This window comes from Lagenorhynchus albirostris, chromosome 2, assembly GCF_949774975.1.
Source record: "Lagenorhynchus albirostris chromosome 2, mLagAlb1.1, whole genome shotgun sequence".
Lineage (NCBI taxonomy): Eukaryota > Metazoa > Chordata > Mammalia > Artiodactyla > Delphinidae > Lagenorhynchus > Lagenorhynchus albirostris.
The window spans coordinates 163592129-163619529 of record NC_083096.1 but is presented as its reverse complement, the minus strand read 5'-3'; the positions used below and the strand labels follow the sequence as shown (position 1 = coordinate 163619529).

Sequence of the window (27401 nt, the reverse complement as noted above, 5' to 3'; positions counted from 1 at the left end):
ATGACTGGGCCCTGAGAACTGTCTCTGCAGCTGCATGCTTCTGCCTAGTGTATGTTTACAAATTGACCATAAGCCAGTGGAACTTTATGTTCAAACTGTGACTTCAGGGACCAGAGAGTTTACTAAATTTAGTAAGGTCAAAATTTGGAAAGGGATAGGCATTTTTAAAAAACTTTGAACGTTTGCACAACTTAGAAATGTCTGGAATGGTTGACCACAATTATATAATAAACCAAGGAGACCTCAGCCAGAGAATGCAGAATACCAAGTATTAATGATTGTATTTCAGTCTTAGAAGAACTATTGATGATTTATTTTATCTTTATGAGTAACATCAAGCTTTTAATACACTGTTTTATAAGATAGTCACAATTAGAGGAAGAGATACCTTTTAGAGGCTGTTCGTTTTCTATAATTGTTGTCATTACCCATTTTAGAGATCCTACACCTGAATCTGTGTAATGAGAATATCTTAAAAGTTACCTTGAGCACATATTCAAAAATTCTTTACTTAACCTTTACCCTATACAGGTTAAGTATGTATATAACTAGTCACAGTGACTCAGTGAGGGAGTGTAATGATTTTAAAATTATATGCTTGTTTCCTCCCAAAACAATAGCAATTCTAGTTAATAAAGGTAAAGTGATGCCTTAATAATTTTTTTAAAATTTGTTTTTATATTCAGAGTTCATGGTAAACTATCCAACTTACTGTTAGTTTCTGGAACTGGAGAAGATAATAAAAGTTGGTTCACAAAGGATACATTTTATATTTTTCAAAATGTGATTAAAATTGGCTAACAGTTCTCCAAATAGAGTTGAACCAGCTTCACCAAGAAGGCTGGAGAATTCCTGAATGATGGGCAGGGAGAGAGAGTTACCAGGGTTGATAGGATGCAGTTGTTCTTATTCACTGTCCTCTCAGCCTCCACTCTCTGGTCTAAGTGGACATTAGTTCTGTATCCCAAATCTGGAGCATATACCCTGAACTGAGTCAGTGACTGCTTTCTGTAAGTCTATGGCTCCCTGATAAAGCACTTGTTGCTGCCACGCCTGGCTAACCCTATCTACAAACCATAACTGCATATTTTCTAGAAGTTTTCTTTTTGATTCTGTGCAAGTAATAAAAGATACTCAGCTACTTTGGAGAAGTAACTTAGTACCCTCTTGGATGAGGTTTGGTAAATTTGAACCAGTCTCCATTTCCAGAAAATATTTTGTGTCTTAATAGAAACCCTTCAGAAACCATCTTAGGGCTAGTTTTGGGAATGGCTGTTTCATTCTGTGGACTTTAAAGAAATGACTTTTATAAATTAAATTAGATCAATAGGGAGTACTTTAGCTCTAGGGTTATGATACTATCCCTCTAAATGAATAATGCAATAAGTAAGAACTATATTGTGATAACCTTTTATATAGGATAATTCTACTTCCTGGCATATCTTACTTTTTCTTTAATAATTAGGACAATATTTTTGTTCTTTGGGGATACCTCTTCCACCTTTGACAGCATTGTTGTTACATTGCAAGGCAACTGAATTTTATATAATTTGTGTATGACCAGGTGAAGAAAACCTCTGTCCTTCCCTCGGAAAGAAAGGTTGGTGGGCCAGAGGTAATGCTGCTGTTATGACTTGTGCTTCTCAATCAGAATTTGCTCTTGTCATGGCACTAAGCAGATAATTCCCCCAGAACTGAACAGCAGCTGCTCAGTGATTTTTTTTTTCTTTTGGCTATACTGGTAAATTCACACTCACCGCCTTTTGACCTAACACATAACATTTTCGCTGCTGCATTTTGCAGCTTTCAATTTGCTTATTTCGGCGCATGGCTGGTTGAAAAGCTGCATGAAGATATAAATATGTATTCGGAGAGAAAAACGAATTTAATTGTACCCTATTCTTTTTATGTTGTCTTTCTTCTCCCCCTTATTTTCTTTTAAAAATCATTATAATTTTGCATCCTTTCTTTTCCTTTTTTTCCTTTTTTTGCTGACCAGTCCCCCAGCTACTTTCTCCCTGATACGTATCACTTAGGGGTGTGCAAAGAACCAGTGTTGAACTTCCAAACAGATCAGAGAAGGCTGGCTCAACTAAGAGAACTTAGAGCCAAGTTTTTCCTTTCATAGAAAACATCTGTCTTGACTGGATGGCAGAGTACAGAAATTGCCAGGGGAGAAAAATTTCTCAATTGGACAATTGGAAAAAAATAATTTTCCTTAAAAGTATCAAAACCATTTGCTTAATGTGTTGTATAAACCTTCATGATGGTCGTTATTATTATTTTAAATCATGATTCTGAAGGGGGGAGGGAGTTTGTAATTGTTGAGATTTGTGGGAGTTTGGTTTATGGTTTTTGGGTTTTTTTTTCTGATAGACCTTGGAGGCTCATATAAACTTTTATACTTTCATTTTTCTTTTGCAGTCTTAGAAATGTATAGGTAGGATTTTTATTCCCTTGAGCAAAAGCTAATTGCCATACTGAATGAACTCTTGCAGTTTTCTAAGTCCATATGAAGAGATATGAGGATAACATTTTATATTCTGCCATTCTATTTGTAGTAAAAGTAACTTTTCTGATGGCAAGAAGAATGCTTCATTATTGGCTTTGCCCAATTGATCTAAGGAAAATTGGCAGCACCAAAGCAATGAAAAATGACCGAAAATTTGTGTGAATATCCTTAAAGGAGGAATAAATACTATAACTAAGGAAGTCCAGTGATTCCTTGAACTTTGAGGACTTCTACTCTTCATTCATTCATTCAATTACCTATTGAGTACCCTACTGTGTTATAGAAACTTTGCCAGTATAATTGCCAAAGTAAAGTAAAATACAGTGTCCAAAAGATCTTCCCAAATCCTTTGCACATCCCCAAGTATCATTTTTGAGCATTTTCCATCTGTCATTTTGTTCATCTTTCTCTGTCTTTCTTGATCTTCTACCGTGAAAGCAGACACAGGAACGTGCTCTGTTAGTGCAGGATGAAGAGAAAATTAAGAGGCAAGAGAGATCTACTGAAAGCGCCTTGCCCCAGCAAGAAAATGAAGAAATTCTTCCCAAGGTTTCTATTCCAATCCCTGAGGATCACAAGTTTCTCAAAAAGTGCCACCTCTACTCTAGTACTTTTTCATCTCCTCGTATTCCTTTTGTGATGTCTTTTCTCGTGGTTCTTGCATTGGCTGTCTGGTGGTTGGTCTTTCTGTGATCGGAAAACAGGGTGCTCATCTGAAATGTCAAGACTAAAACCATTGAACTTTGTTGTTCGCTTCTACTGTGTTATCTCCTGTGTGATGCTCTCTGATCTTGATAGTTCACTGTCCTAGGGGAGAGCCTGTGATCATTTTTCTGTCAATAAAATGTTACTCTTTGTAGAATATATATCATGGGGTGCAAAAGAGTAGCAATGCATTGCTCAAGCCAGTTTTCCTCACCAAAGTTTAACAAGTTTAGGCAAATCTGATTTACGCATATGGCAGGTTGGTACTTTCCCCAAAAGCTTTAACTCTTTTATCCTGCATGTTCTTATTGTTCACTGTTGCTATGTACTCCTCTCCAGTGTTTCACAGAAAGCAGGATATCCTGTAGAAACATTTGATGGAATATTTTCCTAATCTTCGATAGCTATTTGTGGGGCATGGGCTCTGTAGTTTAAGAAAAAAATTCAAGTTGCTAACCTTTCAAAAGCCTTAAAATGATACATTTTAATCTGTGAATCTGTAACCACTCCTTTTCTTGATATATCAAACCAATATATACAAAGGCCTTTTGTGGAAAAGGGCTTTTGACTTCTGTGGCCTTCTTATGTGTATTTCTGAGACGTACAGGGACAAACAACTTTATCCTGCCTGGTGTATAGAAGAGATCTGCAAAGGTTAAATGCATTTTTCTCAAGTATAATGTTGATGGTTTAAGGAAAATGGTGCTGGTGCCCTTTAGCCTCCAGCCAGGGCTGAATTTTCCAGACTACTCTGCCCATCTTTAAAAGTCCTGGAATAACAAATTTCTTTAAGGTCTGTACATAAACATACCCTTCTCTGAATTAAAATACTGTGTTACTTCTTTATGAGTTAAGTAATTATATTGCTAGAAGCAATATTTAGCCATTATGATAAGCTTAAAATAGATATCGATATATTTTGTTTTTCTGATAGACTTTGGACTTGTTTATTCTTACATGTGTGTTGAAATCAATTGTTTTTCATTGATGGCCTTGTGAGCTAAGGTTCTGTCGTGACAAGTATGTGTCCTCTGTTTGCATGTTGATTTTTAAGGCTTACCTGAAGTAAATATGCGTGTGCTCTCTCTTCACAACACAACTCGGATACCTAACCTGTTTTTTTTTTCCCCTCAGTATTAATGAAATCTTGCACGTAGCTTGCTTTCTATGGCGCTTGAATGTACCAATATGGATGATTTGGTTAATGTTGTCTCAAATATTTGTTTTGAAATCTGAGTTCATAGAGTTATCAAATTGAGATTATTGCACTTTACTTCTCAACACTTCCAGCTGATGTAACTTCTAAACAAGACTTTTTGTTTTTAAGATGACGGTGTCTTAGAGCAAAAAAAGAGAACCCTAAAGCCAAGAATCTTTTGTCCTTCCACACCCACTATTATTATTCTATCTTCTCTGGAGACATGTAGAAATAATTCTGTGGTATTTCCTGAAAACTGCTACTCTGTTATTATAGGCTATCCAAAAAGATGGGAAAGAAGTGAGAAGCAGGTTAAAATTTAAAATCTTGTATATCTTTCATGTAACAGGCTATGTCTGTTTATAAGAAATATTTTGTAATTAAGCATATTTATTGATGCACTCATAATAAGAAAAAAGAGACCTCAAATTAACCTGAAATATTGCAGAACCATTCTTTTTGTTTGTTTGTTTTTGTTTTGTTTTTTGCGGTACGCGGGCCTCTCACTGCTGTGGCCTCTCCCGTCGCGGAGCACAGGCTGCGGACGCACAGGCTCAGCGGCCGTGGGCCACGGGCGCAGCCGCTCCGCGGCACATGGGATCCTCCTGGACCGGGGCACTGAACCCACGTCCCCTGCATCGGTAGGTGGACTCCCAACCACTGCGCCACCAGGGAAGCCCTGCAGAACCATTCTTTAACACAGAAAGTGATCAACCTCAGTACTCCCCTTTATCTGTGAAATAGAGATATGAGAGCTTTCCTTATGAAATAACAGAACTATGGCATTGGTTAGATTCTTCTGATTTTTTTTCAAGAAACTAAAAAGGAAATAATCTTAGGATTTTGTTGATACTTTTGTAACTGTTTCAGATTATAGTTCCAGTTTTCATCCATGTACATAGCATTTTATTAATTATTATTGTAAACGTCCCCTTGAGTTTTGTTTCTCTTTGTATTGGAGTTATTTCAAGTCCATTAAAAGTCTACCGTAAGCCAAGAATACTTTTCGGTTTTCTGAAGTGCAGCAGGAGCCCTCAGAGGTCCTTACTGATGATCAAAGGAGAGGCCCTTTCTTCTGTTAATAGGGTGAGAATGGTTGAGAGGGGAAGGGCTGGTACTTCGTATTGGACTAATAAGCTGGCCAATGCAGGCTCAAAAGATATGCCCGTCACAGTTATCAGAGGAAAAATATTTTTCACTGCTGCCAATATGTATAACATAAAGCTGTAAATAGTCTTGGTTTCCCTCTCACAACTCATTTCATTCTTGGTACCAGAGACAGATCCAAATAACTGTGTGTTGGTTTTACCCTGGTTCAGCTTCTTAACAGCAGGTTGATGAGTGAAAAACAGTTTGGACTAAAGGTAGCAACACAGACCAGTAAAAAGTCTGGGGGTTTTGCCTTGGTTTTGCTATTAGTCATTTCTAGGGTGACTCTGAGAAGTTCACTTAACTACTTGGTGCCCAGATTTCCACCTAGTAAGGTAGAGACAAACCTACCTCATTAGAATGAATCTGTAACATGTTCCAGTAACCAGAAGCTCTGGTTGTCATTAAATTCTTGATCTTTTGGGGACTGGAAATTAAAAAAACAAACACATTAACTTCCTGGATCTTTAAAAATAAAAGTAAGCAATTAAATAGCTGTGTTGATTTCCATCTACTCTGTATTGATATTTGACCAAACACTTAAAACTACTAAAGTTAAAAATTCCTTGTACTCTTAAGCAATTCATCTTACCCATATGGTATTTTAGAGTGGACCATACTTGAAGATAAATCCAGCCTCTATATTCTGGACCTGTCTTTTAGCCATATTCTTATGCTAATGCATGGATTATGAAGGAGATTCAGTTTGCATGGGTCAATTCTACTACTTGTTTATATCTTTGGTAAAAGTTTTGAAGGGAGAAGATATTGACTCTGTTGACTAACATGAGACTAGTGATTATGTGTGGACTAGATTTCGTTGCCATCCTAGATCCTAGTACGTTTCTTTCTATTAGATATTATTGTAAGTTTTACTCTGAAATTTCTGTGGATATAAGCCAATTCATTTCTTCCTACATTCCAAAGTCACTACTGTAATATTTCCTATAGAAAAGCATATAAGACATCCTACGCATTAGAGGTTTGGTTATTTTTTGAAGGCATTACCAATCAAAATTTATATTTAGGCTTTACCTAGTGATCATGTATTTACAAAAGGAAGACAGAAAATTCAAAGATAATATGAGACACTTTCTCAATGTTGCTTTTTTCTTGCCAAGAGTATTGAGCATAGTAAAGATATATAGAACTTTTCTACCAAGTTTCCTTCTCTTCTGTTCATCTTCATAGAAATTATAAAATCCCAAACTTTTTTACAGCATTCTCTATCACATTGCGGAAGACTATTATATTGTTTCTATTATACATAGAAGTTTTGCTTTTTTTCACTGCACTCAAATGAGCCCTGTTACTTGTAATTTTGGTAGTAGAAATGGAGACAACTCCTTATTCTTATCTGTGGGATAACTCAGTCTGCCTCCTCTACACTGTTGGGAATAGTATCAGTAAGCTTGGCTCACTTCTGCTGCTGTTATCCCTCATGCCCTTGGATCTCCTTTTTACTGCATCAGAACATGATGCAAAAAGAAACATGTTGGTGTGGACCTTAGGAATGGACACCTGAAACGGTTAAGAAGTTGTTGTTAAAGTAAGAAAGCCATATAAAGTTAGGCTGGAACAGGAAGAGGGGGAGCTGTGATCAGCGATTACAAATTCATGGAGTATTTCATGTTGTAAACGAAATTCCTTTCATACTAGAACTTGAAAAATAAAGAGAAGAGAAAGTAGAGTAGTTTATTACTCCCACAGATCAGAAATAAAGGCTGAAAGCTAAATAACTTTAATAGTAGCCTAACCAAATGTACAGATGACAGATTGTTGAGGAAACATCTATGTTAGGAATGCTTTTCTAATCTTTTGTGATTGATATCCTAGAGGGTAGCCCTCCCCTTTATCATAGTCAAAATCCTGTTTGGGGTAAATAACAGAATAAATCTAATCTTAAAGATTAAAGGAGGTGGGAAGGCATAGAGTCCCAACTATCTTTTCAGGTCCCCCACATCAATAAAGGATGCAGTTTAATTCTGTCTCTTTAAAGAAGAGTCTCCATATGTATAGAATCCTATCTCAACAAAACACAAAGAATAAGAATTAAAGGAAAAACATGGTTACTCTATCCATTCTTTATTCATTGCCCTCTAGGGCAATCAATGTATTGCAGGGATGGGTTTCAAAGAAGCAGCATTATCAGAATTTTAGGATTGGATAGGCCCCCAATCCAACTCCTCTCCCCTCCAATGCTTGATTCTTCTGTACAGTATCATTTAGAGATTCAGAGACCAAGTGGTCTCCCAGCCTGTGATTAAACATCTCCCAAGATATAGCACATTATGTCTTTCGACATCCCAAATTTTTAGATATTAATCATTCATGTATTAAGTCAAAGTCTGTTTCCCTGTAGCTTTCACTTCTTGGTTCTAAATGGAGGCATTCTGAAGAATTTTCTATCCTCCACATTATAAGGTCTTCACCATAGTTAAAAGTAACTCTCACATTGCAATTAGTCACAGTTCTTGCCCTCAGATAACTTACCATCTGATATCCAGTTCTGTCCCAGTCTTCCTCCTAGCATGTTATCCTTCTGCTTTCTTCCTTTCTTTTTCTAGCTTTTCTTGTTTTATCAGCTCTTTTTCTTTCTGGCTCCGTTGCCCATTGGTTGCTTCCCTATGGTTTATTCAGTTTTATGTCCCTTCCCAATGACTTGCCCTCTCTAAAAGAACATTTTGGAATTCCTGGAAATCCTAGCTTCTTCATAGATCACACAGGCACTTGGGGTTTTTTGTTTGTTTTTCAGATAAAGGAGTTGGGGGGGAGGGGGTGGGATAGTTTTGTAGCTTTGGAAACTTCTTGTAGCGCAGAATCTGTTGACAAGATTGTATTGCCATTATATCCTGAAGCAGCATACCACCAGAGCCTGCATTCTAAGTTTGCTTGCCTTCTCTGACAGCCTGGCTAACCTTTACATCCTCTATAATAGCCCTCACATGATTTGATTTATACCACTTTGATATGATACAGTGATGGAACCTTACTTTCTGTTTAACATTCTGTTTTGACTTAGAGCCCCACTAGAAAAAGTGATATTAAAAATTTGAAATGTTAATCCATGTCTTTTAGTTTTGCCTGTCTCCTCAAAACTGTGAGGTTCTGAGGTGTGAAGCCTTGTTTTATCTATCTTTGTTTGCCAGAGACACCTTTGTATCTCAGATATATAATGAATAATTAATATTTGTTAAATGGAATTAAATAATTAGTAACATGGTAACAGATAAAGTCTAACTTTTCACTTAGAATCTCTTGTATTAGGACACAAGTTTGTGCCAAAGTAATCACCCCGTGCCCAATCAGTACGTGCAGGTAGCCCAAAAAACCCATATATGGCCTGGAAGCCACTGTCTCTCCTATTAATCCTGTAGTATGGTCCTTGGTTTATTCAAAGAATCTACATATACGTCTATGATAGGTGTCAGTCTCTCTTGTTAATGTCTTGTAATTTGATTCAGTTAAAAGCTCTTATCCATTTACCACAGTAATAATCAACTATTTTCACTATAGAATGTATTATCGAGACCAGGGTACTTGTTTATATGTGTAAATACATCTTGGGAGTGTGATATCATGAAGAGAACCTGTTATTTGACATTTTGCGTTTATCTAAAATACATTTCAGAGAGCAGTTTGATACATTTGTCTTGTGTTTTATATGATATAAAAACACCAAATACATCAAACTCTTGTGGTATCAAGAGTTTTGTATGTCAGACCAGGGGTTGACAAACTTTTTCTGTAAAGGACCAGATAATAAATATTTTAGGCTTTGCAGTCCATATAGTCTCTGTCAAAAGTACTCCACGTTGCCATTGTAGAGTGAAAGCAGCATTGACGATAAATAAAGAAACATGAATATGTTCCAGTCAAACTTTATTTGTGGACACTGAAATCTGAGTTTCATATAATTTGTATGTGTCACTAAATATTTTTCTATTTCTTTCCCAACCATTTAAAAATGTAAAACCATTCTTAGCTCATAGCCGTACAGAAGCAAAGAAAGGGCTGGATTTGGCTGCTGGCTGTAGGCTGCTGACTCCCGACATAGGTCTAGAGAGACAGAACTGATCAGTTAGATTTTCTGCCTTTGTACTGTTTCGAAAAGTTGTAGTCAAAATCTTAACATCTTCATTCAGTGTTGAAGTGGTTTTGGTCTTGTTTATGATTAGAAATGGAAAACAAAAGACAAGGCACTCATTCCTATTTATCTGGCAGCCAGGGTACACCTGAACAATAATCTAAAATATCTTTACCACCACAACATGCCTGCCTCTGTCAGTTTCCAAATTGTTCTGTGTTAACTGTGCTCTTAACATGTTCAGCGACAAATCCAGCTAACCCTTTTGTTCTTTTTGGTTTTTAAGGGTCTGCCTCTATCTCCCCCTAAGGAATAAAGAAACAATTCCCAAATTCACCTTCTCTTCAGCTGGGTTTTAGAGATATCTAATGAACATGGTAAAGAAGATTTTCACTCTAAATTTTTGGTACACCATAGTGTATAAATTTAAGGTTGGGCATCTAAGGGAAACATTTTAGAAGGGTTCCTCTTTCAAAATAAAGATTTCTCTGAGAGGAGTTCCCTACTTCAGGGCTGATTTGGGCAGTATTTACCAAGAAGTCAGAATAAAATAAAGTTCTATGCTTTCAGAGGTGTCTTTGCTCCCTAGTTGACTGGTTGTGTTCTGGAGGGTTCCTTGGTCTGTAATTAGCTTTGGGAGGTGCTTTCTAACACATTCCTAAATCTATGTTCCTTTCCCCCTGGTCTAGGATCCTTTAGCTATGATTCACGGTTGAATAAGTTGTTTATCCATTAGCAGTTGAGCAAGATACTTAAGCCTAAAGAAATCTGCTAAGAACTTCTCTTTTTGGAACACTTTCTTTGATATTTTTCTCATGTTATTTGCTTTGTTAATATGTAAAATTATTACGAATAAATCTTATTGCAAATCTGATTCTGGTTGCTACTAATCATTAAGGAAATGAGTCAGTAATGCTGCACGTAGACAGACCCACTACCAAAAAAGGGGGGGAAGGAACCTCTGCTTCAGCAGATCAGCAAGAGGTATTGTCAGCCAGTCTTTCTAGAAAAATTCTCTTGTTTTTCCCATATTTTCACTCTTTTGTGTGGCCCAGTAATTGTCTTATGCTCAGTCCTAAAACAGAGATAACTTATTCACATGCGTTCACTTCTGAGAATATTAATGTTTTAAACCAGCTTTGGAACTATTTGACTTATTTATACGAAGTTTTAAAAATAATTTTTTTCTAACCCATTTAACCAGTCACTACAACACAAATTGTCACATCTGTTAGAAGCATTTTTAATATGCTGAATTTGTCTTTTTTTGTTTTGTTTTGTTTTAAAAGGAAGCACTCTACAAATTAGTAGTTATTAATGCCTCTCTGATCATATTGAAGAGTGAGGATGGAGTGGGTGTGGATGTGTGGGCATGAGGAGAGCTGCTCCTATAATGTGGAATTTACAGAAGGTCCACTGCTTAATCTCTTACTTCACCTTGGTGAACCTTGTCTCTTATCTTACTCTCACAGTTCTAGATTCTGTTGTATCATCCAGGTGATTACTTAAAACCAACACTCCACATTTTGAAGTGGTCTGTTTACTAGCACAAAGTATGTACCTTGTTGCCATGTCTGAGTAATACAAAATTTTGTAGTGTTTCTCCAAAGCCACATTCCTTTTAGGAATTTATTGAAAATGTTAACATGGAAAACCATTTCATTATTATAGGATTTTGGGGGAAGAGAAGACACTGCTAATTAATATCTAGTCATCGTTTTCTGTTGTATATAGTTCTGTGGAATCAAGGTGCTATTTTCTAGATATCAAATTGGGATATAATATTTTCCTTAAGTGCTTATGGCTTTAATCATTTTTGGAATTGGGACTTCTGAGAAATCTTGCCAAGTGTATTAAATTGTGTTCCATACTAAATGATCAGAGTTTTTGTGCTGGTTATAGCCCCTTCCTTTCCATCTCCATCTCTTCAACTCTTCAACTCAACCCTTCTTAGTATAATGAAATAAACTTGACTGGTCACGTCTGGTCTCCTAGACATGTTTAGTGTAACCTTTCATATATGCTCAATCACTTTGATTTCTATAGCTCTATTCAGGTTTGAGAACACTCATTTGATCTGTGGAGTCCTTGCTGGTGAGTGCAGTGTTTAGGCAAAATTTTCTATTATTTAATAGTTAAAATTTTGCATCAGGCACCGATTTTACAGCTGTTTGCTTTTACATTCACCTATTCTGGGGATAATCTAATAACAGCACTATTTAGGAAATGATGAAAACTATGTTTGAAGGATAATTGTCATTGCCAAATTCCATTTGCTGGCATTTGTAAAAGGCTGCATTATAGAATGATTTTGATTTTCGTACAATAGGCAATTTTACCAACCGTAATTTAATAACGGCCAGTGTCTTCCTAAGTAAGCTCCTTTATCCAGATGTAATTTTTATATGCCAGAGAATAGCAATGGACAATGAAAATGACTCAAGTTTTGTGGAGAAGCTAGTGAGCACTATAAGGATGTACTTCTAGCCAGGGAGGGACCAGTAGCATAGCAACTTTATTAAAAAAAAAAAAAAAAAATGTAGGGGAAGATATAGCCAAGAGAGAAAATTTAGGCTGAAGAGAAATGTATTGCATGATTAAGAATGACACACTAGAGAGGAAAGATAGAATTTTAAAATCGTCTTTTGCTAGCCACGTGGTTACTCTGTTGTTAGTTTATCCCCATCTTGAGCATTTGTGATTCTAATGTCCTTTTCTAAACTGCCAGTTGACGTGAGTTTTCCACCGAAAGTGTATCAAAACTATTATTTATGAAGGTTTTGGGGGTGGAGAGGCCAGGGGATGTTTTTCTTTTTGGTAATTTTTGTTCTCCTTTCTTCGTTTGTTTCCTTTTTCGGCTGAAGAATGGGCTGCTGCTGCTTGACCTGTCATCTTTATGTGCTGTTTACACATGGCTTTTACAAAAGAAGCCATTACCACATCTGATTTATCTCTTATTGCAAGTGCCCCTTTAAAAGCATTTGTTTCAACTTAACAAATTAAAAAAAAAATCACCAGGCTAGCGTTATTTTATAACCAAGGGAAACACCGATATTACTAATTTTTCAAAATAGGAATAAGATTACAAATATCGATAATATAGTAAATGTATAAAGACATGTGTTTCGCTTTTTAGAGCTTTTTCCCAAGGCACTTAAAGCCATTCTTTGCTGAGACATAAACTTGCCATGTTTTGTTAGAGAGAAGTATGTGGAAACAAAGCACTCGCAATTAACTGATCTTATCAGGATTGGAGTCTACTACATTTTTTAGTTTGCATGTTGCAGACCATTTGGGGGTATTATTTAAATACATCTTGATAATTTAAGTGACTGTAATATTTATCGTTTACTTTAGTTAAGAACCAGGAGCTGGACTCTTCTGCTGGGTATCTTCCTTCTGTGCTTAGCAAGATAACCTCGATTCCTGCTGGTTCTGTGGGCATTTGCAGTACAAAGCATTTCTTACGGGGTTTGCAAAGCAAGGGTAATGTGCTCTGTGGGTGTATGTGTGTCTGTGCACACCCCTCCCCCTTAATCCCACTGCCACCTTCTGCTCACTCCTTTTTTCTTATCAAAACTTATTTTTTTTAATTATATAAGCTTAATGAATCCCCAAACCCCCATTTTTCCTGACATACAGGAACGCTGATAAAAGTTTAATGTATTAACCTTCCCTGAAGTATTTGCATTTCAATAGGCCACAGAGTCATTGCAAAGATGATGGTGACATTACAGAGTTGATCATACCGTTAAGCAGTATTTCCAAGGTTAGTCCTAACTCTCAGTTTACTTGATTGAATGGCAAAATAGAATGAAGAGAATGTGAAAACCAATGGTAGTTTAATAGATGTGGTGGATTTAGGGTTCCATTGGGTAAAGTGACTATAGAGATAGTATGCTAAATCTCAGAGTCTCTTTTTACAGAAAATTTAGGAATTTCTGGAAGCAGAATCTGTGGGTCGTAGCATAAAAAGATATGCTTTGGGCTTAGAAACAGCAATAAATCTATTAAGCTTTAAAATGATTGTAAATTTTGTGACTAATCAGAAATGTTCTCAAAACTATTAAAAATGGCCTATCCAGTGTTATTCATGAGAATCTTGGCTCAAAAATAATTAAATATCCTCATAGTGTATCAATTTTAGTTCTTATCTTCTATCACAGTTTTTTTCTAAGTTCTACCTGGTGATGTCCTCTAAAATATAGTGAGAACCTGGCTCAGAACGTGCTTAGCTGAAAGACCAGCCTTAGTTAAATCCATAGGGTTGGCTAATTTGGATACTCAAGAAACACTTCCATAAGGACTGGTTCTGGTTCATGTTTCTTTGCAAAAAGTAATATTTTAAGAAATATAGTATAATGACAAATAATATCTAGTATTTGCTTAGCACCTCAGTTTGAACACTCTGACAGTTAACCCTCACAGTAACCATATCAGGTAGGTAGTGGTGTTCCTTTTTTTTTTTTTTTTTTTTTTTTTTCCGGAGCACAGGCTCCGGACGCGCAGGCTCAGCGGCCATGGCCCACGGGCCCAGCCGCTCCGCGGCATGTGGGATCCTCCCAGACCGGGGCACGAACCCGCGTCCTCTGCATTGGCAGGCAGACTCAACCACTGCGCCACCAGGGAAGCCCCGGTAGTGGTGTTCTTGCTTTATGTGATAAAATTGAGTCTCAGAGTGGCTCAGGGACCTACTTAAGAACAAGCAGTTTTTAAGTGAGAGAACTGGAGCTAAATCCAGGTCTTTCATGTTTCAGTCCAGTGATATTCTGTTATGACACAGCTATATCCTAAGTCGCTTAGTCCCCAAGTGAAAATGTGATGAGAGTTACAGAAAGTGAATTAAGGAGAGGGTTGGAATTTGTGAGGCTCTAATGACTTATAAAACTAGGTATTAACAATGGTGCTCTAAGATCCCCAAACCACTAATGAGCTGGTTTATTAATACTGGACTGCCCTTAACTTGCCTTAAATCCCTCAGGTTGTTTCACAGAATGTCCCAGAACCTGAAATAGGATCTTTCAGTCAGTAGGAACCAGAAGATGGGAGTAAGAAATGAGGTCTTTCCTACTGTTGAGACAGAGAGTCTCAGGGCTTTTGTTTGGCCTTGGGGATAATCTGGTTCCTGGTTTAAAAATCATTCAATAAAAAGAATTGAATTTTTTAGAAGAAAATAGTTGTTTCCTTTATGTATTTATTGGAGATATTTAAATAGATCAATAGTTCAAATTCCCATTAATTAAATCAAACCTCAAGTACCAGGTCTGAGGAAAATTAGATTGGTGTCCAAAAGCAAACAAACCAAAAACACCTTGTCATCAAACCAAATGACATTTTATAATTCTAATAATTATTTGTTCTTCATCAAAGAAAGTATTTTTGGTTTTCTGTGCTCGAGCCTCTAAGTATATTTATGTAAAAGTGAAACTCTTGCTGATTTGGAAGGGAATGTTTGAGACTATTTAAGATGGCACTGGTAAAGTGGGTTAAGACAGGATATTTCTGTAATTTAGTGAGAGAATTTGTATTTTGGTCTGGCCAAACTAAGAAAATTCTTTTGCAGTCATCATTTGTGTTTCCTGCTTCTCAATTTAGTCATTTTGATAAAATAAAATGTCACCTTAGCATGTTAATTGCCCTTCTCTTAAAATTTGTCTTGTATAATTTCAGCAAGTAAGAAAACCCATATTTATTAATTTGTCTATAATGTCTGTTTAAACATGCATATATATATGATGATAAAATTTTCACAGATATTCTAAAAATAGATCTTTGAAAATACTGAGTAGAATATGAAGAAAAAGGGTTTTCCTGAAAACCTAATATTAAACATATATTGATTCCAAGACTCTCATTAGAAGTTAGCTTTGTAACTGATATCACTGTATTTTCTTCCTTCTTTTAAAATTGTCCTGTCAGCTGTCTAATTCTGCTAATGGTGGACTCAGTAACATTGTTGACTGGCTTATTCCAGTGTTTAGTGTAATGTTATAATACCTGAGAAGGCACAAAAATAACAAGACACTGTAATTAAGCTTACTGACCAGCTCTGATAAAAGTTTGCTTTCTCCCCAGGGTTCCACCATTGCCCAACCACCACACAGCCCTGTTTATTATGCAGATATATGTAACTGCTATCTGTACATATCATTGTTAATACCTTCATTCAGCTAAATCTAAGTACCCTGGAAAATGGATCACTGCCTTCTTTTATTTATCTCAAAAGCACCTAAAAGAGGATTCTCTTCTGAGGTGGCAATTAAACAACTCTTTATGGAATTTGGTCATTTCATTCTGCTGTTTTATACTTAATTTCAGTAAAAGAAGGTCTCAGCCTGAGGTGTAGGGCACTCAGCCAAAACAAACAAACAAAAAACCACACACACACAAGGAATATAAAGCATTCTGATGTGAAGTATGATAGTGTTTATCTGTAGTCTATATCACTAATCTAGAGTTAATGTTCAAATCAGGTCTTGGACACTTTAATATTTTATATTCCCAGTTGCTATCATGACTTTGGCAAGAGAGTGATAATTTTCCTTAAGTGTCTTTACTGTTTCAGAAGCAGATGTCTAATAAGAAATTCACAGAAACTCTGTGACAACTCACAGATACAACCGTATTTTTAGTCATATTCCTGAGAATATCCCTGCCATTTCTAAATCAGAAAGCATTAAACAAAATGTAATGAAGCTACACCTTAAATTTGAGCTATTTCTTCTCCACTCAGATAGATTGTCCATCATCCTTGACTTTGACTTTCAAAATCCACTCACTAAATTACTACAGTTTTATATTATATTCTCCATATAAAAGAGAATTTTTATACTACTTACCAGTTACTGACATTTCTTATCATTCTTTCCATTAACTACTTTTTCATTTAGGAAACCATTAAGGTTTATTTTTAACTGTTTTCAGAGGCTTGGAGTATATTAAGGATTTATCAGCACTTCCTTCATAAATTGTTTACCAGACTCTTCGGGTTTTACAGACCACTTCATTATGAAGCCCGTGTAAAAGCCTGCATAAGAAAAATTATTTAATAGCATTTTTATTACAAAGGTAATGCATATTCATTTTAAAAAGGTTGGGAAATACAGAAAAACACGAAGAAAGAAATCAAATTATTTGCAGTCCTACCCCTACTGATATTTTAGTATACCTTGACATCTTTTTCATGTATATAATTACACACATTGGAAAATATAGTTTTTAAATTGGTAAGAAATAAAACATAGCATATATTATTAAGAGGGGGATTTAGTCTTTGAAGTTAGCATTTTTGCCTTCTTCCCTTATTCCAACAATCTAATCATGGTCCTGAAATGAAAGTATGACCCTGAAATCATGACAAGGTTGGCAGGGAAAGAGCTGCTGTTCTTCATTTGGTCCTTAACTGCCTACCCAGGATTTTAATGTATAGGAAGCTAAAATGAGACAATAGCAGGTTCCTTTTCTTTTTTCTTTTTAACAGAGAAAGGAATTGTTTTCCTATTGCCATCTAAAGGTAAAATTGGACTTCATTAAGCAAGGAACAAGGACAAAATGTGTGTGGGGAAAATTACCACATAGGCCCTCCAGAAAAAAACTTATATGGCTCTTGCTTATGTAGCAAAATTTTAGAAAGATTTTCAGGATTTATTTTCATTGTGTTGCTTATAGGATAAGAGAGTCTTGTCAGCATAACTGTACTTCTCTCAATAGTCTCTTCAAATATATAAATCCCTTCCTTCAAAAATAACCTAAAACGAAAGACTCTGGATTGCATTTAATGGAGTAGCAGCAAAATACCTATAAAACACCCATATCCTGCTCTTAATATCTGTAATCCCTAAGTCAAGGGAGAGGTTATTTATAACTCACAAAGTCACATACATACTCAGGATTTGATGATCCTGTGACATAATCCATTTGAATAAGTCATTTTCAAGAGAAAGCCTTTAGGGGGAAAAAAAAAATCTCTTGATTTCTGAATTATCATACTTAGCAGGAACCATTGACGTTTTAAGTAAAATTGAGAATTTTCAATCAAATAATGTTCCTGCTCACTTAAATATTGGTCTAACATTCTTCCTTCTCATATTCTTTTATTAAATAATTAACTAATTAATTAATTTTTGGCTGCCTTGGGTCTTCGTTGCTGAGCACAGGCTTTCTCTAGTTGTGGCGAGCGGGGGCTACTCTTTTGTTGCGGTGCACAGGCTTCTCATTACAATAAGAATGTGGCGCACGGGCTCAGTAGTTGTAGTTCACGGGCTCTAGAGCACAGGCTCAGTAGTTGTGATGCACGGGCTTAGTTGCTCCACGGCATGTGGGATCTTCCCAGACCAGGGATCGAACCCGTGTCCGCTGAATTGGCAGGCAGATTCTTAACCACTACGCCGCCAGGGAAGTCCCCCTTCTCATATTCTTGAAACCAACTAGACAGCCTTGTGGTACTTTATACAGGCAACTGGTCTTTGTATTGTAGCATCCTTCTTATAGATCCTGCATCAGGCCAGACAAGCAACACATCAGATCTCAATTTTATCTGTTACTGTGGGTGGTGCAGACGCAGTCATATATTTATTCATATCCTTGAGAAGATCCCTTTAAATTTTCCAGGCCAGTTTGGTATATGCAGCTGTGCAGAATCTTACATAATCCAGTGGTCCATGCTGATGGTCATAGCCAAAGGCACAGCACTGTCAGTTAAAATTCCTCACTCATGTTAGATGCCAAATTGTGGGTGTCTTATGTCATGGGGATTTTAGATCTTCTTTTTGACCCAATCTTTTCTTCTGGCTTTACAGCCTTCTCCTTATATTTCAAAGTATGGTATCGGCCACTAAAACCAGACTCTGCTAAGGACTTTGGACAACTTTGTGCTTCCCAAAAGAATAGTCAGGTTTAGTGTATATTCTTTTGAACATAATAGGACATGTCCTTTGGGCCTACTTGAGATACTTTCTTTTGCCATGGGAAGAAATGGGCTTTTGAATCAAACACTGACCTTAGTTTAAACCCTAGTTCCATCACTTCCTAGGTCTGACTTGCTTACCCTCTCTGTTTCTTCATCTATAAAATAGAGATAGTGACTACCTCATAGTGAGGTTGTGAAAAATTAAATGAGAAAACATGTTAGAGTGACTGTCACACAGTGAACATGCAATAATGTTAGTTTTCCTCTTATTTTACTGATGTAGGAGATAGAATGCTGGACCAGAATGCTGGTCTGGTCAAGTGGGCCACTTCTTATGTTCTTTGTAAACAAGCCTTTTCAATTTTTTTTTTTTGAAAGAGCATCTCTGGGTTTTTTTTTAATTAAATTACTTAATTTTTTTATTTTTGGCTGCCTTGGGTCTTCGTTGACGCATGTGGGCTTTCTCTAGTTGCAGCGAGCGGGAGCTAACTCTTCATTGCAGTGTGTGAGCTTCTCATTGCGATGTCTTCTCTTGTTGCGGAGCATGGGCTCTAGGCACGCAGGCTTCAGTAGTTGTGGCACACGGGCTCAGTAGTTGTGGCTCACAGACTCTAGAGCGCAGGCTCAGTTGTTGTGGCGCACGGGCTTAGTTGCTCTGCAGCATGTGGGATCTTCCCGTACCAGGGCTCAAACCCCCCTGTCCCCTATATTGGCAGGCTGATTCTTAACCACTGCACCACCAGGGAAGTCCCAAGCCTTTTTAGTTTTTGAATAGCACAAGTCAAAGCAGTTCTTAGGGTTCCTGGATTTATTTGGTATAATTTCAACAAGTTTTTACTGAACATCTATTACGTGCCAAAAACTGTGCAAGAGAGATTAACAGAGCTAAGAAACATAGCAAGTTCTTATCAGTCTAATGGAAAAGACAGATGAGTAAACCAATAATGACAGGGTACAATGGGAACAAAAGAGGCATGGTATCTAAATATACTTTAGGCAGTTGGGGGAAACTTCTAGAAGAACTGACCTGAGCTGAGTATGGACTTGCAGGCAGAAGGAACAATACGATATTGACAAAGGCACGGGGACAAAAGAAAGCATGCTCTGTTCTAGGAACTGCAAATTGTCTTGAATTAATGGAGAGAAGGATGTACGTGAAGTTATAGCAAGGTGAAGCTGGAGAGAGAGGTAGGAGTCATATTTTAAAGTATTTTCTATGTCTTAATAAAGGACCTGAACTTTATCCAGAAGGCAATGAAGAACCACTGAAGGATTTTAACCTGAAAAATGGAATTTTCAATGTTTCATTTTAGAAATAAATATTTTCATGACAGAATATAGGATGTGTTCAGGGAAGGTTTGAGGTGAGAAAGAAGGAAGGAAGAAAGAAAAGAAGAAAAATTGTTTAGGGCATTAGTAGTAAGTGGGGTGAGGCACTATTAGAGCCTGAATGAAGATAGTAAGTGTGGGAATAGAGAAGAGTAGACAGATAAGGGAGATATTAAAGTGGAATAGATGAGTTTAGTTTGGGGCATATTGTGTTCCATATGCCTGGGAGAGTGTCCAGTAAGTAGTTGGCTGTGTTGTCCAAGAGATCTGGACAACAGAGCCAACTGGAGCGGCTGATTTGACCATATGTGGGAGTGTTCTAAGTGGTAATCCAACCCAACTGTTATCAGTTTTCCTTTCATTTCCAGTGACTAATACATATTAGGTGATCAGTAAATATTTGCTGAATTGATATTACTGTGGCTACAGCTTTTACCCTTGGTCTCGTCTGTTCCTGCTTGGAAAACATGATTGATCTAATTTTACTCAGCAGTAGGCAACTTTGGGCCAGGTGGCGCTGGCCTAAGCAACGTCTAATTCACAAATGCCTTCTTGATGACAGACCACTACTTATCACTTGAGCAGACTGGTATAAAATCGGCTCTTACTTGATTATCTTAGGTATTCCCCTGGTTATTAATCAGCCTTCTCATTTGTGACAGAATTATTTGGAGAAGCCATGAAGTGCCTCTCCATGTGAGTGGGTGGGGATATGCTATTCACAGCGCTAGCGCTAGCATATAGCAATTTGAGAAAGCCTGTTTGTTTATTACCAGCTGGTCTATTTTGGGGCAGCTCCATAGCAGCTTGTCTGACTCAAAAGAAATGGTGAGATAAGTGCCCTAGAAAGTAGTACAGTGTGTTAATAACATAACAACAAACTCATTCTAGTGTCCTCCAGGCCCTAGCCTATTATAGGTGCTCAGGTAATGTTGATTGAATTAAGTGAATCTAATGGTAATTGACAATTACAGAATTTACATGCTTTCATATATATTATTGTATTTGATCTTCAGAGCCCTGTGAGCCAAACCAAGTATTACTCTCATTTTAAACATGAGGAAATTCATATACCCTTAGCAAGAGTAGTTTATGTATCTCTGATACATCTGCAGACAGAGACAGTTTCTCTTGTCATCTCTCAATTCCACCTTTTCATGTGCTAAGTAATATTCATGATCAGTCAGTGAAAGACCTGCCTAATGTGAGTTCAACTTGTACCACTTTGAGATGCTCTTGAGTTGACTGTTTCTAGAAGTAAGGCTGGCCTGGAGTTCTTGAGTGCAGTGCATCTTTTCTTACCTTTCTTGGCCACTGGTTTATATTCATCAAAATGTAGGCTGTTTTACAACTTAAGGAGCAGCAGCGATTTTTTACGAAGTATAATATGTGTAGTGTGATATGAGCACTAAAATGTGTAGGCTGCTCCAAGCGTACGTCATCTACTCCAGGAACACCTTTTGAAAAGAGTCCTTTTCTGTTAAGTTCCTTTATGGCAAGCATGTAATATGGTAAATTGATCTTACCAAAATTTCAGACCTAAGTGGCTTATGTACAGCTCTCTGGTGAGCACATGCAGATTTTCCTGACATTTGGCTTCTATTAGATTGTTCATTTCTCAAATGGTTCCTATTCTTTTCCTAATAGTGTGAATTCCTACTTTTCTTCCACCCACAGCACCTTTCTTTAAACTTTAGGAGTAGGTCTACTGTGATGTTATCTTCTCTCCACATTCTCTTGAAAGTTCTTATTTTAGATCTATTTTCCCTGTGATGTGAGGCATTTAGCCCAGGAGGGAACTCTGTGTTTCCAGGATTTATTTCTCTTAGGGGTTGGAGATATGTCATTCATCTGTGGAGAAATACTTCTCAGCTGCTCAGTTGCATTTATTCTGTTTACAAAGAATTGTTTCACTATTTTTGATATTATAGTTAATTCTTTGACGATGATTGGATTAAGTCTGTGCTGGATGTACTCGATTTCCATATCTCTGCCAACCAAAGTCTAGATTTTAGCTTCTCCATTATGGGCCAGCATGATGATACATATGGCTTGGAGATATGTGGAATATTTTTCAATCTGATCAGACTCCTCAAGAATATGTTTTATTGACTCATAAATTGCATTGTGTCCTGTGCATAGTAATGAGTTAGGTATTTAGGAATATGTGTTATACAGAGAACACCATAGTAATACGAAGTGCTTGTAATATGAAGTGCTTGTGAGGCACATCAAAATCGTTTCTCAGATTAACCATGTTGTAGAAATATGACCAAAATGAGGTTGGAATCACTTAAGCTGCTGACATGTTTAGTGAACAGTAATTCTTCCTTTTGACCACCTCAGGAGTTAAGATTCTTGGTTTATATTAGTATTAATTTTTTTTTTTTTTTTTTTTTTGCCGTACGCGGGCCTCTCACTGTTGTGGCCTCTCCTGTTGCAGAGCACAGGCTCCGGACGCGCAGGCTCAGCGGCCATGGCTCACGGGCCCAGCCGCTCGGCGGCATGCGGGATCTTCCCGGACCGGGGCATTAAACCGCGTCCCCTGCATCGGCAGGCGGACTCTCAACCACTGTACCGCCAGGGAAGCCCAGTATTAATATTTTTGAGGCCTCTTAGAAATCATTGTTGATTCTCAGAGTTCACTGTATTCCCCACGAATTCCTAATCTTGCTTTTGTATGTGTTCATTCATTTGTAGAATATAAATGGCATTCGCACAGAGGAGGTGGCTGCCATGACCAAGGGGCCATCTACCAACCCTGACTCTGAATGGGAGGGCCCCAAGCATTCAATAATTCCTAGTAAGAGCCAAATGACTACCCCGTTGGAGTCTCCACAAAACTTTGACTTTGGCTCCCTCTCCATAAGCAGCAAGGAGACGGAAGAGAAGGAGCAGGGGGCAACTGGCTATCTTGATATTAAGGAAATGTCGAGAGGTCCAAGTGGGGAATGTGTAGGAGTGGAGGAACAGGCCAGTGCCTTAAAGTCCTCAATATCACCAGCTTCCTCTCAGCTGCAACTTGCTGAAAAAAAAGCAGAGAGTAGTGAAGAACATGTTATACCAGGAGAGCCTGTTGGAGAGCAAAATGGATCATTTCTTGACTCTCGTGTGGGTAACCAGTTCCCCACCCTCATTCGAAGTTTCCAGGTAGTAACTGATTCAGTCGTGCAGATCTAATGACTCACTTTGGGAGAGGGCCAGAATCTATTCTGTGGAGGAGGTGGTGGTGGTGGCAGTGGTGAGGGTAGTAGCCTCTTGGCTTTTTTTCAAAATCACAGAATACAATTGAAGTCCTTGATTACTACAAAGAAATTTATTCAGAGTCACTAACACCAAGGCTAGAAATGCTCTCTCCCCTGTTGACTTAACAAAACTCTTGGGGGTAAACTCCAGCTGTTTATCTTTATGAAGCTGGTGTAAGTATGTTCCTCTTTTCCTTGCTCAAGTATGGGCTGTGTAAAGAGGTGAATTTCTGAGACTTCTGTGATGAGGAGCCCTCAGTGTTCTGAGACCCAGCCCAAAAAATTCAAATACTCTTAATTACAAGGGGTAACTGACTTTTTAAATAAGGAGTCAGGCCCCAAATAATTTTTTGTATATTGCAGCCACATAGCGCAGCCCACCACTCCCACTGACCCCGCTCACGGGAGCTTCCATGATTGTAGGTACTAATCTCCTATGCTAAGGTGGATGGCCGTAATTAACTTTACCACAATCAAATGGTAGTTTTAGGGTGATTTATAGTCTTGGGGAAGGTGAGCTGATGGACAAGAAACCTTTGGTATTTCGCTCATGTTCATTCTTCTGAAATTCTGAGATTAATCACCAGGTGGTGGTAGAACTGATTATTTTCTCTCCAGTTTTCCAAATACTGTTTCTTTTCAATAACTCCAAAGTGAATGTCTGACATTGATTTGAAAGAAGTTAACGAATTCCAGGGTAATGTGTTCCGAGCCACTGCTATTTCCTGTACCATTTGTACATAGAGGAGGAAATGTGGCTGATTTTCTTAATTTTGATGGTACAGTCACAAGGACAAACAAAAGTGAGTGCTATTTGGCAAGTAGTTTTATATTCAAATTCTGAAGGTCAGTCTGAAGTGTTTCGTATCACCAATCGTAACTGTCTGATATCATAGCTTTCCATTAAGCATATGAAAGTGATTATCGTAATGCTGTTCTTTAATATCTTTCATGATTTGACACCTTGTCAGGGCTACTTTGGAATAGTGTCCAAGTCTTGGGCAGAGATTGAGCTAGCCCTTTGCTTGATTAGAGCAATCACTTTGATCAGCTCAATGTCAGAAGGTTAGTTCTCCACAGCCTTCAGAAGACTCCGGTAACTCTGTTTCTTTACTGCTTCACAGCCTCCCCTGGTGAAGACTCAGACCGTCACCATCTCAGACACTGCCAATGCTGTGAAAAGTGAAATTCCAACCAAAGACGTCCCTATAGTCCACACTGAGACCAAGACCATCACTTATGAGGCTGCCCAGGTAGGACACACTTTGATGTTTCAGAACCAAAGACTACAGTAAACATGATAAATAACCTTTCTTCACAGGGTTGCTAATCACTTCCTGCAAATAATGCTAGGCTTTTCTGGGGCAGTTCTTTTCAGAAGAGATTACTGATCTCAAGATGTCCCAAAATACTTTTTCAAAAGCAACATTATCTTGGATCTGATGGCTTATATCCACCCAATTCAGTTAGGGAAGGCAGACTAGTGTAATGGTTGATAACATGGGCTTTGGGTCAAACAAACCTGAGTTCAGGTCCCAGCTTTTTTAAAAATGTATTTAATTAATTAATTTATTTTTGGCTGTGTTGGGTCTTCATTGCTGTGCGCGGGCCCTCTATAGTTGTGGTGAACAGGGGCCCCTCCTTGCCGTGGTGGGCGGGCCTCTCATTGCGGTGGCCTCTCTCATTGCGGAGCACGGGCTCTAGGCGTGTGGGCTTCAGTAGTTGTAGCACGTGGGCTCAGTAGTTGTGGCTCGCGGGCTCTAGAGTGCAGGCTCAGTAGTTGTGGCCGCACAGGCTTAGTTGCTCCGCGACACGTGGGATATTCCCGGACCAGGGCGGCATGTGGGATCTTCCCGGAGCAGGGCTCGAACCCGTGTCCCCTGCATTGGCAGGTGGATTCTTAACCACTGTGCCACCAGGGAAGCCCCAGGTCCCAGCTTCTTCATTTGCTAACTTAAACAAGTGGTTGAATGTCTGTGAGCCCTGATGCCCCCCCCACCCCACCTCCACCCACATGATGTTAGTATCTACTTAATGATTCTGTTGTAAAGCTTATATAAAATACAGTACTGTATGGAATCAACTTGAGCACCACGCCTGAAAGTGTAAATAAGAAACAGCTATAATAATTATAATCAATTTATTACAATTAAATTTAAAATCATGTAAGAATTTAGTACTTAAAATTTTTGTTTACTTCCTACTTTTAGTAATATTTCTCCTTCATTGTTAGTAATTTGAATGAGCTCGGGTTGCTTGTGTTGAGTTTTCTTTTTTTTTTAATATATATATATATATATTTTTTTTTTTTCTTGTTAGTCATCCATTTTATACACATCGGTCTATACATGTCAATCCCAATCTCCCAGTTCATCACACCACCACTCCCACCCCGTGCCGCTTTCCCCCCTTGGTGTCCATACGTTTTTTTCTCTACTTCTGTGTCTCAGTTTCTGCTCTGCAAACCAGTTCATCTGTACCATTTTCTAGGTTCCACATATATGCATTAATATACGATATTTGTTTTTCTCTTTCTGACTTATTTCACTCTGTATGACAGTCTCTAGATGCATCCACGTCTCAACAAATGACCCAATTTCATTCCTTTTTATTGCTGAGTAATATTCCATTGTATATATGTACCACATCTTCTTTACCCATTCGTCTGTCAGTGGGCATTTAGGTTGCTTCCATGACCTGGCGATTGTAAATAGTGCTGCAATGAACATTGGGGTGCATGTGCCTTTTTGAATTATGGTCTTCTCTGGGTATATGCCCAGTAGTGGGATTGCTGGGTCATATGGTAATTCTATTTTTAGTTCTTTAAGGAACCTCCATACCGTTCTCCATAGTGGCTGTATTAATTTACATTCCCACCAACAGTGCAAGAGGGTTCCCTTCTCTCCACACCCTCTCCAGCATTTGTTGTTTGTAGATTTTCTGATGATGCCCATTCTAACTGGTGTGAGGTGATACCTCATTGTAGTTTTGATTTGCATTTCTCTAATAATTAGTGATGTTGAGCAGCTTTTCATGTGCTTCTTGGATATCTGTATGTCTTTGGAGAAATGTCTGTTGAGGTCTTCTGCCCATTTTTGGATGGGTTGTTTTTTTTTTTAATTTTGAGCTGTATGAGCTGTTTATATATTTTGGAGATTTATCCTTTGTCCAATGATTCATTTGCAAATATTTTCTCCCATTCTGAGGGTTGTCTTTTTGTCTTGTTTATGGTTTCCTTTGCTGTGCAAAAGTTTTTAAGTTTCATTAGTTCCCATTTGTTTATTTTTGTTTTTATTTCCATTACTTTAGGAGGTGAATCAAAAAAGATCTTGCTGTGATTTATGTCAAAGAGTGTTCTTCCTATGTTTTCCTCTAAGAGTTTTATAGTGTTCGGTCTTACATTTAGGTCTCAAATCCATTTTGAGTTTACTTTTGTGTATGGTGTTAGGGAGCATTCTAATTTCATTCTTTTACACGTAGCTGTCCAGTTTTCCCAGCACCACTTATTGAAAAGCCTGTCTTTTCTCCACTGTATATCCTTGCCTCCTTTGTCATAGATTAGTTGTCCATAGATGCGTGGGTTTATCTCTGGGCTTTCTATCCTGTTCCATTGATCTATATTTCTGTTTTTGTGCCAGTACCGTACTGTCTTGATTACTGTAGCTTTGTAGTATAGTCTGAAGTCAGGGAGTCTGATTCCTCTAGCTCCATTTTTTCCCCTCAAGACGGCTTGGGCTATTATTCAGGGTCTTTTGTGTCTCCATACAAATTTTAAGATTTTTTGTTCTAGTTCTGTAAAAAATGCTATTGGTAATTTGATAGGGATTGCATTGACTCTGTAGGTTGCTTTGGGTAGTATAGTCATTTTTATAATATTAATTCTTCCAATCCAAGAACATGGTATAACTCTCCATCTATTGATATCATCTTTAATTTCTTTCATCAGTGTCTTATAGTTTTCTGCATACAGGTCTTTTGTCTCCCTAGGTAGGTTTATTCCTAGGTATTTTATTCATTTTGTTGCAGTGGTAAATGGGAGTGTTTCCTTAATTTCTCTTTCAGATTTTTCAACATTACTGTATAGGAGTGCAAGAGATTTCTGTGCATTAATTAGATTTCTGTGCATTAATTTTGTATCCTGCAACGTTACCAAATTCATTGATTAGCTCTAGTAGTTTTCTGGTGACATCTTTAAGATTCTTTATCTGCAAACAATGACAGTTTTACTTCTTCTTTTCCAATTTGTATTCCTTTTATTTCTTTTTCTT

General features: G+C 37.7%; 1 protein-coding gene across 9 annotated transcripts in view; it reads left to right on the top strand.

Moving 5' to 3' along the window:
- EPB41 (erythrocyte membrane protein band 4.1) overlaps window positions 1–27401 on the top strand; it is a 195957-nt gene that overhangs the window by 144880 nt on the left and 23676 nt on the right. For 7 of the 9 annotated variants that reach the window (XM_060140813.1, XM_060140814.1, XM_060140818.1 and 4 more), the window contains one exon: window positions 24258–24386. In XM_060140813.1, the coding sequence (XP_059996796.1) occupies window positions 24258–24386 (129 nt within the window). Of the gene's footprint in view, window positions 1–1564; window positions 1616–2953; window positions 3062–24257; window positions 24387–27401 lie in introns of all 9 variants that reach the window. The other 2 variants (XM_060140810.1, XM_060140811.1) reach the window with 2 other exon arrangements.